Below are 14,979 nucleotides of genomic sequence, written 5' to 3' on the forward strand. Positions count from 1 at the left end.
TCTGACCCTTATGGGATGAGTCAGAGCACTTAAGACATAATTGAATTAAGAAAAAGAATAGATTAGGGGAAAATAGGAGAGAAAAAACAGTAAATAGCTAAATTGGGCCAGCACCTCAGAGGGGAAAGGTTTCTAATTTTAGGTTTCTAATTTTATCAATGGCAGGGGTGAACTTTGCTAAATGAAACTTTCAGGGTTAGATTGTGCATGGAACATTTTAGGATAAACATAATTTTCACGTTTAGAGTACTAAGTAATATGGTAGTGAGCACTATAAGAGGAATCTGCCCTATGTAGTATCATCCACTATGTCTTGTTCACTGAGCTTTCCTGAAAAGAAACTGACAGCATGGGCATTCTGATCTGATAGTAACATAGCTTGAATTGAAAAAGAAAAATGAAGGAAATAAGAAAAGAAAAAAAGAAAAAAATACTGTAATTTGCAAAAACATACTCACTGAGTGGGACTGAGTCTATGGTGTGCAGTTGCCTATTTCAGTGGTCTCAATGGTCATCAGCTTTAGGTCATAGTAGAAGACAATCAAAAGCAAATGGGCAAATTGGAATATTTTATCAAGACATTGTCATAAGTAAGCACTGTATGTGGAGTCTAATGTGACAGAACACAGAATCGCAAAATTAGGGTGTCCAACCTATATCTCCAAGAACCTTTGTGGACAAAGAAGCTGAAGAGTTAATTTATATACATAATAAAATTAAGGAATTAATACATACTGCTAGCAAGCACTGCAGTGGTAGTTCCTGGCTTCCAATCATATGCACCTTATTCTGTAGATAAAAACATTAGAACATTATTATAGGCCTTTGTAGTTGAGAGGTTGATTAAATACCTGCTTGATCTAAACAGTTGTTTCCGTTGTTGCAGGTTTCTTTGTGGTATAAAAGAGAGTAAAGGCTTTGTGTTAACTCCTCTTCTGCTTGATTTGATTACTTCTCATTATACCATTATATATATTTATAAAAGCTTTCGGTGTTTGGAGTATCTACCATTTACACCATTGTGTTTTTTTTTTTTGAGGAGTACTATCTGTATATATGGTTTATATTCTGAATATCACATATAAGTGATACCATTCTGTATTTATCCTTCTTCTGGCTTATTTCATTTAAACATTGTATTTTCTAGTTTCATCCATGTTGCTGCAAATGAATGGTTATATGATTTCTTACTGCTATGTAGTATTTTATTATGTATATGTACCACAACTTCATGATCCACCCATCTGTTGTTGGACACCTAGATTGATTCCAGTTCTTGGCTGTTGTACTTTGTGCTGCAATGACTAGTGGTGTGCATACATACAATTGGATGAATGTCTTTCTATCTTGGGGATAGATACCCAGGAGGGTGATTTCAGATCATATGGCAGCTAAATTCTGTGTTTACTGAGCACTCTTCATACTGCTTTTCATAGGGGTTTGACCAGGGAGCATTCCCAACAGTGGATAAGAGTTCCTTTCTTAGTACATCACCGTCAGCAGACTTGGTCCCATTATTTTTTGTGGTACCTCATTGTTGTCTTCATTTGGAGTTCCTTAATGAATGATGGTGAACATGTTTTCATGTGTCTATTGGCTAGTTATTGTTCTTCCTCAGAGAAGTGTCTATTCATTTATTCTCATTTCTCTATTTTTTTTTATTTTTGTGGAGCTGATCTTTGTGAGTACTTTGTATATCCTAAATATCTGACCTTTGATGTATTGAGTGCAAATATTTTTTTTTCCCATTCTATTAGCTATTTTTTTAGTTTTAGCCCAAGTTTCTTTTGCCATACAGAAACCTTTTAGTTTGATGTAGTCCCATCTGTTTAGGTTTGATGCTATAGCTCTTACCATTGGCTTTTTATTTTATTTTATTTTATTTTATTTTTATTTTTATTTTGGGTCACACCTGGCAGCATTCAGGGGTTATTCCTGGCTCTATGCTCAGAAATTGCTCCTGGCAGGCTTGGGGTACCATATGGGATGCCGGGATTTGAGCCACCGACCTTCTGCATGCAAGGCAAACGCCTTACCTCCATGCTATCTCTCCGGCCCCACCATTGGCATTTTTGTGGTATAAGTCTTGGAGTGTTCGGCCTATATTTTCCCCAGTGAACTTTACAGCTTTGGTTCTGATTTCAAGGTCTTTTTTTTTTTTTTTTTTTTTTTTTTTTGGTTTTTGGGCCACACCCGGCAGTGCTCAGGGGTTACTTCTGGCTGTCTGCTCAGAAATAGCTCCTGGCAGGCACTGGGGACCATATGGGACACCGGGATTCGAACCAACCACCTTAGGTCCTGGATAGGCTGCTTGCAAGGCAAACACTGCTGTGCTATCTCTCCGGGCCCTGATTTCAAGGTCTTTAACCCATTTTTAGTTGACTTTTGTGTAAGATGTGAGGTATGGGTCAATCTTTAATTTCTTACAGGTGGTTATCCAGTTGTTCCAAAACTATTTGTTGAACTGTCTTTGTTTCATTTTACATTCTTGGCTCATTTGTCAAATACTAGTTGACCATATATTTGGGGATATATCACTGGATATTTTATTCTGATTCATTGGTCTGAGACTCTTTTTCCAGTATAATGCTATTTTGATCACTATGGCTTTATAGTAAAGCTTCAGGTTAGGTAAAGAAATGCCACCCAGTTTCTTGTTTTTCAATATGGATTTGGCTAACCTAGGTCTTTTGTGGTTCCACAGAAATTTATAATTGATTGTTCTGTCTTTAAAAAATGATATCTGAGGGGCAGGAGAGATATCATGCCTTTCATGTAGAAGGATGACAGTTCAAATTCTCGAATCCCATATGGTCTCTTGAGCCTGCCAGGAGCGATTTCTGAGCAGAGAGCCAGAAGTAACCACTGAGCACTGCTGGGTGTGACCCTCCCACCCCCCAAAAAAGATATATAAGCAGTATTAACTGGGATAGTCATTACTCTGTTTGCAGAGATTAGGTATAAGGATAGATTATGTATAAAATTAATAATTGAAATTAACCATATTTTTCTCCTGACCATATGCTTCCTGATACTATCTCCCTGCATTTTAATGTCCTGTAAGCAGGTTATAAAACATTTAAATTAGGCATCTTTTTCTTTTTTTAATTGTGATTTAAGCCTAAACATTCACAAAACTACTAATAACAGAATCTTAGGCTTTTGCCCTTTTTGATTCAGTAGAATTCTCTCACTGTGTTATTCTTTCAGAGGACTCAGTCAGATTCTGTTCTTCCAAGTCTAGCTGTATTCTCCTTAGGGTATTTCTAATAGACCCAAGTAATTTACACTGACTTCCATGAGTCAAAGTAATTAAGTACTTTCTTCACTTTTCATGCTTAGGCCTACTCTTTAATAATCAACTGTGACTTATGTATATTTGTGTTGGGTTGTGCAAGAAAAGTGGACATTTTTTCACTGTGCGGTGTATTCTTTTGTTTTGGAAAGAAATTCCTCCTGATCTGATTTGTGACATTAATTATGACTGTGCCAACGCCTTCATCAAGTTCTTACTAGAAAGACAGAAGTGGCCAGAAGTGCTTCTTCTGCTGACCCGCAAAGTGAGTGGGGAGCCCCCCTTTGGAAACTGTGTCCTCAGAGACTGCTGCTTCTCAGACCTCGACCTCTGCTCTGTCATTCCACAACTCAGCACCTGGGACCAGCGAAGGACCTTTCTCCTGGGCTGCCTGATTGATGGAGGAGGTAAGAACCAGGAATGCTTCCTGGAGAGCTGTCCAAGGTTCTGGGCTCTCTGCCTGCTATTTTGTCCCTCATTTGCTCACAGAGACTCCTTTCATTCCTGCCTTTTCCCCTTGTCCTCTGTCATGTTTCAAACCTGTGATGGAAGTTGTGTGCCCCTGTAAGAACTCTACAGTGTAGGGGTCCTCTTTACTCTCTTGGGTGAGAAGATGCCTGTAGATGGGAGGAAGGTCCTTACCTTTGGGTCATTTTCTCCTGGCTGTGGAACATTTCCCCTCATGCAGCACTATAGTGTTCTCTTCCAATCAGTAAATGGGAATTTTGTTTTTAAAGAAATAGCCAATAATCGGTGGGTGGAAACATCTGCCACAGTAATCAGCACACTCACACTTGGCTGACTGTGTGTCTGGAGTGCATAGACGTCTTGCTGGATTGGGTTTTATTATTATACTTGAGAAACACCAACCTCCTCCGTCCTCATTCCCACTCCCTAATGCCTCTACTGACTCTGCAGCCTTGGGTGTGCTATTTATGCTTGTAGCTCCTTATTTTGGAAATGAGGATGCTTCAGAGTCATTCTTTCTTGGGGTGATTTGGATATTAAATGAGTTTGTTTAGATAGTATCTTTGGAAGAGCTCTTTGGCTATGTGGTTTACTGTAGCTTTGCAATTAAGAGGAAATGCCTTTCTGAGGAGGGTAGCATTGGGCCTTAGCTCTAAGTGCCACACAAAGTTTTTAGGCATTGGTCCTCTGCATAGCTTGTGGGAATTAGTTGGACTATCTTCTCTTCTTTTTTTCTTCTTTTTTCTTTCTTTTTTTTGTTTTTTGGGGGACCACACCCAGTGTTGCTCAGGATTTACTCCTGGCTGTACACTCAGAAATCGCTCTGGCTTGGGGGATCATATGGGATGCTGGGGAACACTGGGGGATCCAACTGCAGTCCATCTTAGATCAGATGGGTGCAGGGCAAACACCTTACTGCGGCACCGCCACTCCGACCCTATCTTATCTTCTTTATTTCTTTAAGCTCACTCCTTTCATGGACAGTTACTAGTTCTGCATGGCACTATGGCGTAATGTACTTCTTGGTTTTGTTTCTTCATTCAACATTTACTGAGATTGTCCTTGGGATGAAGTGCTAGGGACTAAGTACAGAGGAGTATGCTGGAGGTGACATAGGGATATTACAAAGAGCATTGAGCCCTTTGTAAGTTTTGGGGAGCAGGAACTTTGTACATTAGTACTATAGAGGTTAACACTATTTTAACTGTGATGCCTAAACTATAATACATTTTTAAAAAATATTCAGAAAGGAAGAGAGGCACATGAATGCACACTGTGGGTGGGGGCACAGTGCAGAGGACTGCAGATGGATGGTGAGTGGAAGCTAGGGATCCTGCAGGAAAGACAGCATTACTTAGTATCAGCTCAAAGGAAGGTGAGAGGGGGAAGAGAGAAGCCAGGCATGGTGGCAATGGAGAGTCACACGGGGCATTCTCTGTTTCAAAGTTCACAGAGCATCCTGGCTGCTAACTCTGGATTCCCTGCCTGGAATAAGAATCATGCTTTTACCTGTTGGCTGCTCTGTCCACAATCCAAAGCTCTGTGTAGGAAGTGGTCTGTGGTCATGTGGGTGCACAGGAAGGGAAACTACAGAAGTGGCAGAGGCCTATTCCAGAGACAGAGTGTTTGAAGGAATAGGACCAGGATGGTGGCAGCGGGAGGGGCCTGTTCTTACCTTGAAATAAGTGGTAGAAGAGCCCTTGCTGCTAGGAGGCCCCAGTGAACCTTGTCTTGGGCTGTAGCTTCCAGGTCTTACAGCTGCCCTTTTTCTTTACCCCTTGTAGCCTTACTCGAGGGTCTCCAAGAAAGGCCTCTCTCCGTGTGCCTCCAACATGAGGACTTTGAGTTGGCTTTTGTTCTGCTGAGCAGGGGTGCAGATCCACGCTGTATCTCTCTCATGGAAGGTGACACACCTCTGCATGCAGCACTTCACATTTTTTTAGACATCCAAGGTGAGCTATTTGTTTCCCACCACCATGGGGTGGCTGGCTGGGAGAATTGATGCTGTGCCTTTTGAGAAAATCATCTTGGAAAAAGAGGGTGGTAAGCTCACTTCAGATCCAGGCTTCTGTGTATCCCCTGACCTCTTCCCTGCAGCTTGATAGGGAGAAGTAACTGACACTGTGAATTGGGTGTGGGGGCGGTCAAGAGATCCTTAAGTTTAAGAGTTGGTGATCCATACTGGACAAATACGATCATCTTGTTTATACCATTTTCAAGGTTGCTGACATGAAACATCTTACTAAACTATTAAAGGTGGCTTCAGGCTTCTCGCCCTTGGCATGGTTGACATTTATCTACATCATTATTAAACAGTATTATGGTAATTTTCCAGTTCTGTGATTTTTTGATGTGTTTTGCAGTATCCTTACTGCCACCTATCGCTTAATGCTATAGCCCTTTTCTACAACAATCAGAACATTGATTGTTGAATATTGATTGGTGTTATTATTATTATTATTATTATTTTTTTTTTTTGGTTACACCTGGAGACACTCAAGGGTTACTCCTGATTCTGCTCTCAGAAGTTGATCAGTATGGGATGCTGGGATTCAAACCAGGGTTCGTCCTGGGTTGGCTGAGTGCAAGGCCTTACCACTGTGCTATTGCTCCAGCCCTCAACATTGATTGTTTTAAACATTGCTAATACCCCAAGAGAAGCAAATAACCTCCAACTGAAAAATCAATGCTACTTAACAAATATAGAATAGTTGGGGGAAGTGGCAGAGGGGGAGGGTTATAAAGATGTCCCAAGCTGGTGTCCCTCTCAAAATCAGGGGTTTAATCTCTGTTCCTGAGAAGAACAACCATTCATGGGCTTTTGTTTGTATTTTTCAGTTAACATCGGCTTTAACTTCCTCAGCCACCTATTGAATCTATTCTGGTACAACCCCATTGAATTTTACTACCTTAATCCCAATGTCCAAGATAGCAGTGGGAACACTCTGATGCACATCCTCTTCCAGAAGGGGAAGACAAAGCACACTAAGAAGCTGATAGAGTTACTAGCAAGGTTTGACATTAACTTCAACCTGACAAACAAAGAAGGCAAAGATGCACGCCACCGGATCAAGAAGAACGATTCTTTGCTCTTGACTTGGAACAAAGCAGTGATGGAGAACAGGCGGAAGGTCCAGCAGGACCCTGTTGCTCAGCCCCCGGGAAGGTTCTTGAGAGCTACCACCCCTGGACACATATCACAATTCAAATCCCAGGACATATTCAAGTCACTTCCCTGCATGGCCACATCCCAGCCTAAAAAGGCTGAAGTCCCAGTCAGCTTGGAGAGCCTGCCTGAAGCCCAGGAGGCTGGAGACACTGGCTCCTGCTCTGTGAAAGATCGCCTTGTGCAGGACATCACAGTTTTGATTCAACAGGTTGAACGGGAAATGTCCCTGCCAGAGGACTGTTTTCAAACTTCCAAGTGTCTCAAGGCAGATGCGGGCACAGAAGTAAAGAGAAACAAGCTCCAGAAAACCCTGGTGTCTGAGGACTCAAACAGTAGTGAGGATGACCCCACTGTTCTCAAGACAGTGGGAGGCTTTGGCCAGATATGTTCTGGAGTCTCTCAGCTCCTTCCTGCTTATCTCCCAGGGAGGGAAGGCAATGAGGACCAGGACAACTGGAGTGCACAAGACATTGAGTCCTGTCTCCAGGACTTCGAAAACATGACATGGGAGATTGAGTGCACCTCTGAAATGCTCAAAAAGCTGTCCAGCAAGGTCATGACAAAGGTTATCAAGAAGAAGATCATCCTGATTATACAGCAGCTGGGGAATGGTGAGTGGACTCAGAGCCTGCACAAGCGGCTAAAACACCTCAAGGGAAGCATCCAGCTCTTTGAGGCTAAGCTAGACAAAGGAGCTCGGATGCTGTGGGAGCTGGCCATCGACTTCTCTCCACGTTGCAGTGAGAACCCAGAGAAGATCTTTGCCACAGAACGAAGTATTCCATCTATGGAAAAGTCAGGACGGGTCTACACAGAAATCATTCGGATCTGGGACATTGTGCTGGATCACTGCAAATTGTCAGACTCCATTAGGGCCATCTGCAATGCCTATGACCGGGGCTTTTCTTGTATCCTGCGAAAGAAGCTGAAGGGCATCAACAAAGGCCAGGTGTCGGCCAATAAGAAAATCCAGAAACGGATCCCTCGCTGCTATGTGGAGGACATGGAGGCAGAGAGGAGAATAGAGCACATGGATTCTGAATACTTCCCTCCAGCCAGTTCAGTGGAGACAGAATATAACATCATGAAGTTCCACAGCTTCAGCACCAACATGGCATTCAACATCCTCAACGACATGAAGGCCACAGTGGAGTATCCCTTCCGTGTGGGTGAGCTGGAGTATGCTGTCATCGACCTCAACCCCAGGCCACTGGAGCCCATCATCCTCATTGGCCGAAGTGGCACTGGGAAGACAACATGCTGCCTCTATAGACTGTGGAAGAAATTCCATGTATACTGGGAGAAAGCTGAGCAGGCAGGAAGTCCACTGCTGACCAAACCAATCTTGTCAAAGAGAAAGTCAGAAGTGGAAGCCAGAAGGGAAGGTACAGAGGAAGAGGAAGAGGATGAAGAAGAGGAAGGCTCCATTGAAGTGGAAATATCAGACAGCATAGATGAAGAACAGGAGAGTGAAGCCAGGGCAGAGGAGAGTAGAGGGGAGCAGACAGGGCACAGCCAAGAGGCGGAAGTATGTGCTGACCAGCTACCCCAACAGCTGGAGCATTTGCATCAAATCTTTGTGACTAAGAATCATGTCTTGTGCCAGGAGGTGCAGAGGAATTTCATTGAACTTTGCAAATCTACCAAGGCCACTAGTCACTATAAACCCTTAGAACCCAACACCTACAAACTCCAGGATCTACGGGATGAGAACTTTCCTCTGTTTGTCACCTCAAAGCAGCTGCTGCTCCTCCTGGATGCTTCGCTGCCCAATCCTTTCTTCCTGAGGAATGAAGATGGAAGCCTGAAAAGAACTATTGTTGGGTGGTCCACCCAGGATGAACTGATCATTCCCAGTTGGCAGGAGGATGAAGAAGAGGTTGAGATGGATGGGGACTGTGGGGAAGAGGACAAAGCCACAGAAGCACGTGCCAGTGACAGTGACCCCCGGGTGTATGTGACATTTGAGGTGTTTACCAATGAAATATGGCCCAAAATGATCAGAGGAAAAACCTCCTATAACCCCGCACTCATCTGGAAAGAAATAAAATCTTTTCTGAAGGGGTCTTATGAAGCCCTCAGTTCTCCCAAAGGAAGTCTCACAGAGGAAGCATATAAGAAATTAGGACGGAAACGGTCCCCCAATTTTAAAGAAGACCGGAGCAAGATCTATAGTCTCTTCTGCCTCTATCAACAGATACGATCTCAGAAAGGCTATTTTGATGAAGAAGATGTTCTGTACAATCTGTCCTGGAGGCTGTCCAAGCTCAAGGTGCTCCCGTGGTCCATCCATGAGCTGTATGGTGATGAGATTCAGGACTTCACCCAGGCTGAGCTGGCACTGCTGATGAAATGTATCAATGACCCAAATGCCATGTTCCTTACTGGGGACACAGCTCAGAGCATCATGCAGGGTGTGGCCTTCCGCTTCAGCGACTTGCGCTCTCTGTTCCACTATGCCAGCAGGAACACCACTGACAAGCAGTGTGCTGTCCGGAAGCCCAAGAAGATCCACCAGCTATACCAGAATTACAGGTCTCACTCAGGTATGTCTCGGCTTTCTTGGCTCACTACCCTCTTGGGGAAGCAATGGGACTGATGCCTTGGGATTTTGCTGTGCTGAAGCCTAGCTTCGCAGAACCTTTGCAGTAAGATTCTCACTTTGGTCTTTTCTAGCAGGTTCTGTCAGACATAAGAAATTGTTCACTCATTCCACTATTCATTCTTAGGTTGATCATTCAAACAATGGATGGTCTTTAAAATAATCACCTTTTAAGGGTTTGCCATTACAGGCACATATATTTAGAGAATGTCTAAAGTGAAATTTTGGTAAAACGCTTTGGAAGCACCTCCATATGTAGGAGTTGCACACCAGTCAACAGTCTTCAATCCTAAACAGCTTCGTCAGGACAAACAGACTGGTCTGAGAGGCGGTAGGACATTGTGTTCACTCAGGTGCTTTTACTTTGAACTTCAGTTGTACCCCATCTGTGTGAGATGTACTACGCTATGAAGTTTCTTCCTGGTATCTGTGCCTACTCCGAACAGCTCTACAATGCAGGCATCACCCCATGGGACTAAAGGGCAGAGTGAGGTATAGAGGGATTAAATATCGCCACCTAGTGCTGAAAATTTGCATATGGTTCTCAGAGTGCTCCTTGCACAGAGGCCATGCTAATCTTCTCTGTATCATTCCAAGTTTAGTATGTGTGCTGCCGAAGCGAGCACTCCTGGAGTCATTCTGCCCTGACTGTCCACAAGCATTGGAGACTTATTTTACACATTTAGAGATTTTTTATTTTTTAGAGGATGACCTAATGTTGCTTAGGATATCCAGGAACCCTTCCTAGCAATTATTTATTGGTGGTTCAATGCACTGACCAGAGGATGCAGTACTACTCAGACCCTGGGGTTTGGGTGCCTTGCCAGTGCTGGGGAGCTTCAGAGCCACACCCAGTGATCCTGATGGACCTCCCTGGTCATACCTGGTGGTACTCATGATCTTCCAGGCCTGCACCCATCAGAGTTTGAGGGATCAAACTGGGATTGAGTGCATGCAAGACCCCGATGCTATCTCTTCTGCCCCCTAGAAACTTCCTTTAGTGAAACCATGCCAGACAAACAAGAAGGAGGGGGTCTTCATCCTGGTTTTATGTTTTCTTTGCTTTTTTGAGTCATACCTAGCAGTGCTTAAAACTTACTCTTGACTTTCAATTCAGAGATCACACCTGGAAAGATTTGGGTTTGAACTCCATGAAGGTCTGGGGAGTCAAATTGGTAGTGATTCTGTGCAAAACATATTCTCTGTCCACTTTCTATCTAGTCTCTTTATGTTATGTTTTGAGATTTCTTTAGATTTTAGGGAGAAATATAGAGGAGAGAGAGAGAGAGTGGAGAGAGCGAGTGTGTGTTCATGCATTTGTCTTGCATGGTACTAACTCTGTTATGTTTTCTGTCACTGTATATAGTTCTCTAGCTCCAGAAATTATCTCTGAACACTGTAGGGTGACCCAAAACCACTCTCATGTCCCAAAAGAGTCATTCAGGTTGGTAAATGGAGCTTTTGCATTTCTTTCATTTTGCTTTTTTGGGGGGGTATGTCACTTTTGGCAGTGCACAGAGGTATCTCCTGGCTCTGCACTCAGGAATCAATTCTGTAGTGCTTGAGGGACTATATGGACTGCTAGGGATTGAACCCATGTTGGCCATGAGCAAGGCTATCTGTATAATTGTTCCTGCCCACCCCCTTTTTGGAGGGGGTTAGCTCTTGCAGTTCTATCTGCTGTTAGATTTCTGCTTATGGATTTTACTCAGTTTGTTTTCTATTTCTATTGAATGGATACTGTTGTGAATGTATATTTATTATTTGATGTTTTTCTTTTATGATGTGATACTTTAATACATTCAAACAATGGCTAGATGGACTAACCTCATAGATTTCTTTGAATGGAAGGAAGATTTGAGTGAATTGAGTGTTGCTCTTGTTGAATGAGAATAGATTATAGAGACATTAGAAAATACTTGAGATTTGGGGGAAAATTACGATACACAACTAAACTAACATTTGTTTCACTTCCTCTGGCATTTTTCACTATGCAGGAAATATTTATCACATATAAATTTATTATGTAGTAAATATATGCCATGTTAACTGAGGGGATTCCTCTGTTTTGTTCTATTTTTAAAAATTGAGATTCACATAGCATAATATTTATCTGTTTGGAACATGCATTTTGGCTAGGTTTAATATAGTTACAAGGTGTGTAGCTATTACCTTTTATCTGATTCCAAAACATTTTCATTTACCCCAGAAAGAAACTTAATAGTTATTAGCAGTCATTCCTCATTCTCTGCTCCTATCACCCCCACTTTCTAGAACCATTCATCTACTTTTCAGTTCTTACAGGTGTGCCTATTCTGAAATTTTCATATAAATTGAATCACACAATATGTTGGGCTTGGCATTTAGCATAATGTTACCCAGACTCATTTATATTGTATCAATACTTCATATTTGTATTTTTTTAAATGTGGCTTATCTAATTCCTTAGAAGGGCATTAAGTGGATTCCAGTTTTTCATTGAAGTGAAATCTCCTGAGCCTCTTAATTAATCACATATCTGATGTAATTAATTACATCTGGATGAGATTAATTAATGAATGCACATCTCTGATGCTGACTAGTTCTTGACGGGATGGGATCCACAACACAGGTGATGATGTACTGAGATTCAATTACTTCCAACTGTGCTCATTTTTTTACATTATATACATTGACTACTATCAATATTAGATAGTAAAAAATTTTTTTTCTTACTTGGTATTTCATAGGTAGACATATATGCCCAATTCATGCTGTTGTACCAGAAATATAGTTTTCCATCAGGTGTGGACAGATGACTTCTGAGACAGTGGAAAGACCCAGGATGATCCAGTCATTTCAAATTCTGCTACTTGGAGGGGTTTACCAACCCAAATCTTCAAGTTGTTATTTGTTAAGGCATGTTTACCAGGTCTATCACATTAGGAAGTTGTAAGGATAGAGTAAGATGATTTTTGTGAAAGTACTGGCAGACAGTGGTATTTGATTAGCATCACTGCATCTCAATTTGATCTCACTGTCTCTTTGACAAGAGGTGTTATCTGAGGGAAAGCTCTGTGAAGATTCCTTTTTTCATCTAACATTTCTCCCCTTGGCCCTCCGAGCTCCCCATAGTTCTCTGTTAGGTGGGGATAAACTGAGTGGAAAAGATGGCAAAGGCCTTGTTTGCTGCCTCTCGCTAGCAGCCAGCTCTGCTGTTTCTGTGGTCTGAGCAGCAATCAGAGGTCCAGGAAGACTCTTACTTCCTTATCATATAGGCACAAGACCCTTCTAGTAGTTTTTCTAAGAGCCTTGATGGTTTCCATTAGGCTCTTCTTTGGAACTAAGCACTCACAAAATGTTTGTGCACAGAAACATCTCTCCCTGTCTTCATCCACCCAGAGCAATATGGCTTGAGCCAAAAAGTTCATCAAATGGATATTAGATGGTTTGTAATTAAATAATAACATATTATATATAATATATTATCAGAGCCCAATCTGCTTCTCAGGAAAGAAACAAAACAAAAAAGTGTCCAGCCTCTGATGTATTTTTTTGTTTGTGTTTTTTGGGGATCACACCCCTTTGACACTCAGGGGTTACTCCTGGGTATGCGCTCAGAAATCACTCCTGGCTTGGAGGGACCATATGGGACACTGGGGAATCAGACCGCTGTCTTTCCAAGGCTAGCGCTTGCAAGGCAGGCACCTTACCTCTAGCACCCCAACTCTGGCACTGCCTCTGATGCATTTTTTTGTTTAATCCCAGGAATCCTAAATCTGGCCTCTGGAGTGGTGGACTTGCTTCAGTTCTACTTCCCGGAGTCTTTTGATCGCCTTCCTAGGGATTCTGGCCTCTTTGATGGTCCCAGACCCACAGTGCTGGAGTCTTGTAGTGTAAGTGACTTAGCAATTTTACTCCGAGGGAACAAGAGGAAAACGCAGCCCATTGAATTTGGAGCCCATCAGGTGAGTATTATGGGATTGTTTGAGAAATAAGGTAGAATTCAATAATCGCCTTGTCTCTAGTGTGTGGGTTCCAGAGACAGGCAAGTTAAGAAATTGTTACGAACACATGTCCACCAGCTTGGCAGATCAATTCTTTTTCTCTCTTGAATGTATTAGCAGCCACCACAGAAATAAAATGAACTTTCCTAAATTTCTGTAAAATTTGATGTTTTCTTTCAAACCTTTTCTTATTTTACACCTTTTCTTCACTCAGGTAATCCTTGTAGCTAATGAAACTGCAAAGGAGAAAATTCCAGAAGAGCTTGGATTGGCACTTGTGCTAACAGTTTATGAAGCAAAAGGCTTAGAATTTGATGATGTCCTCCTTTACAACTTTTTCACTGATTCTGAGGTATGTCATACTGAATTCTTTTGCACACAATGCACATCTATTTCTAAATTTCCCTTCCCATTCATGATGGAAAATTTGAAGGTTAGAAGAGTTTTCCAAAGATGCCTGTTTCTGTCCTGGAGCATCATCCATTGAATGTGGATAGAGTTGTGACAGTGATTGTGAATTGTTTCACAATGTCATAGGCTGGTTTTCACCATGTCTTTCCCAGTTCTCTCACAGGTATCTTCTTCTAAATGCCTGGTGCCCAGGTGCCAGTTTCTAGCTTTTCTCTAGCTGCCTAATTGTTGACTCCTGAGGATTCTTGAGTTAGCTGTCCTGGAAGGACAGAAGGGTGGAAGGCAAGGTCAGTTCATAGAAAGAGACAACTCTGAGAAGATGACCAAAGTGTGGTCCTGTCCATTGGATCAGGTGACTCAGGGGACAAGAACAGCCACCGTCCCTGGAGATCCCTTTGGCATGGCTTTGACACCTGTGTAGATTTTGACAGTGAAAGAGTCCCTGACTGACCCCTCAGTAACCTCTGTGCCAGCTCACTGCTTTGACTTGGCTCCTGTGTCTACAATGCGAGTAGGTCTACCAACTCTGGCTAATGGTCTTGGTTTTCTAGCCACAAACTTCACTTTACCTTGTCCTTTGTCAGGGCCTCAGGTTGGCTCATGGCTTTACTAGATCACCTCTGGGGATTTAGCTGGCTGTGTCCTGATTCCAAGTGCACCTTCCCACAGCCTACAGTGCTATTTGCCATATTCCACTTAGAAGCACCATTAGCTTTGACAACTGAAAATGCCCCAGAACTCACAGTTTTAAGGACTTCTTAGATTTTCTTGCACTTCTTTTTTTTTTTTTTTTGGTTTTTGGGCCACACCCGGCGGTGCTCAGGGGTTACTCCTGGCTGTCTGCTCAGAAATAGCTCCTGGCAGGCACGGGGGACCATATGGGACACCGGGATTTGAACCAACCACCTTTGGTCCTGGATCGGCTGCTTTGCAAGGCAAACGCCGCTGTGCTATCTCTCCGGGCCCTTCTTGCACTTCTTAAAAAAAAGTCATGTTTGCTTTGACAGGACCTACCACTAAAATTGCTTTGGGTGCTTTAAGGTCACTC

At 42.6% G+C, this 14,979-nt stretch overlaps 1 protein-coding gene and 1 pseudogene across 1 annotated transcript in view; one reads left to right on the plus strand and one right to left on the minus strand.

Annotated features, from left to right (window-relative positions):
* TRANK1 (tetratricopeptide repeat and ankyrin repeat containing 1) overlaps positions 1-14,979 on the plus strand; it is a 75,940-nt gene that overhangs the window by 37,442 nt on the left and 23,519 nt on the right. Inside the window, exons 4-8 of the mRNA XM_049766468.1 lie at positions 3,448-3,702; positions 5,548-5,715; positions 6,602-9,478; positions 13,282-13,481; positions 13,735-13,872. Coding sequence (XP_049622425.1) covers positions 3,448-3,702; positions 5,548-5,715; positions 6,602-9,478; positions 13,282-13,481; positions 13,735-13,872 — 3,638 coding nt within the window. The remainder of the gene's footprint in view (positions 1-3,447; positions 3,703-5,547; positions 5,716-6,601; positions 9,479-13,281; positions 13,482-13,734; positions 13,873-14,979) is intronic.
* Positions 10,061-10,160, minus strand: LOC125998381 (uncharacterized; annotated as a pseudogene).

Source organism: Suncus etruscus, chromosome 20, assembly GCF_024139225.1.
Source record: "Suncus etruscus isolate mSunEtr1 chromosome 20, mSunEtr1.pri.cur, whole genome shotgun sequence".
NCBI lineage: Eukaryota > Metazoa > Chordata > Mammalia > Eulipotyphla > Soricidae > Suncus > Suncus etruscus.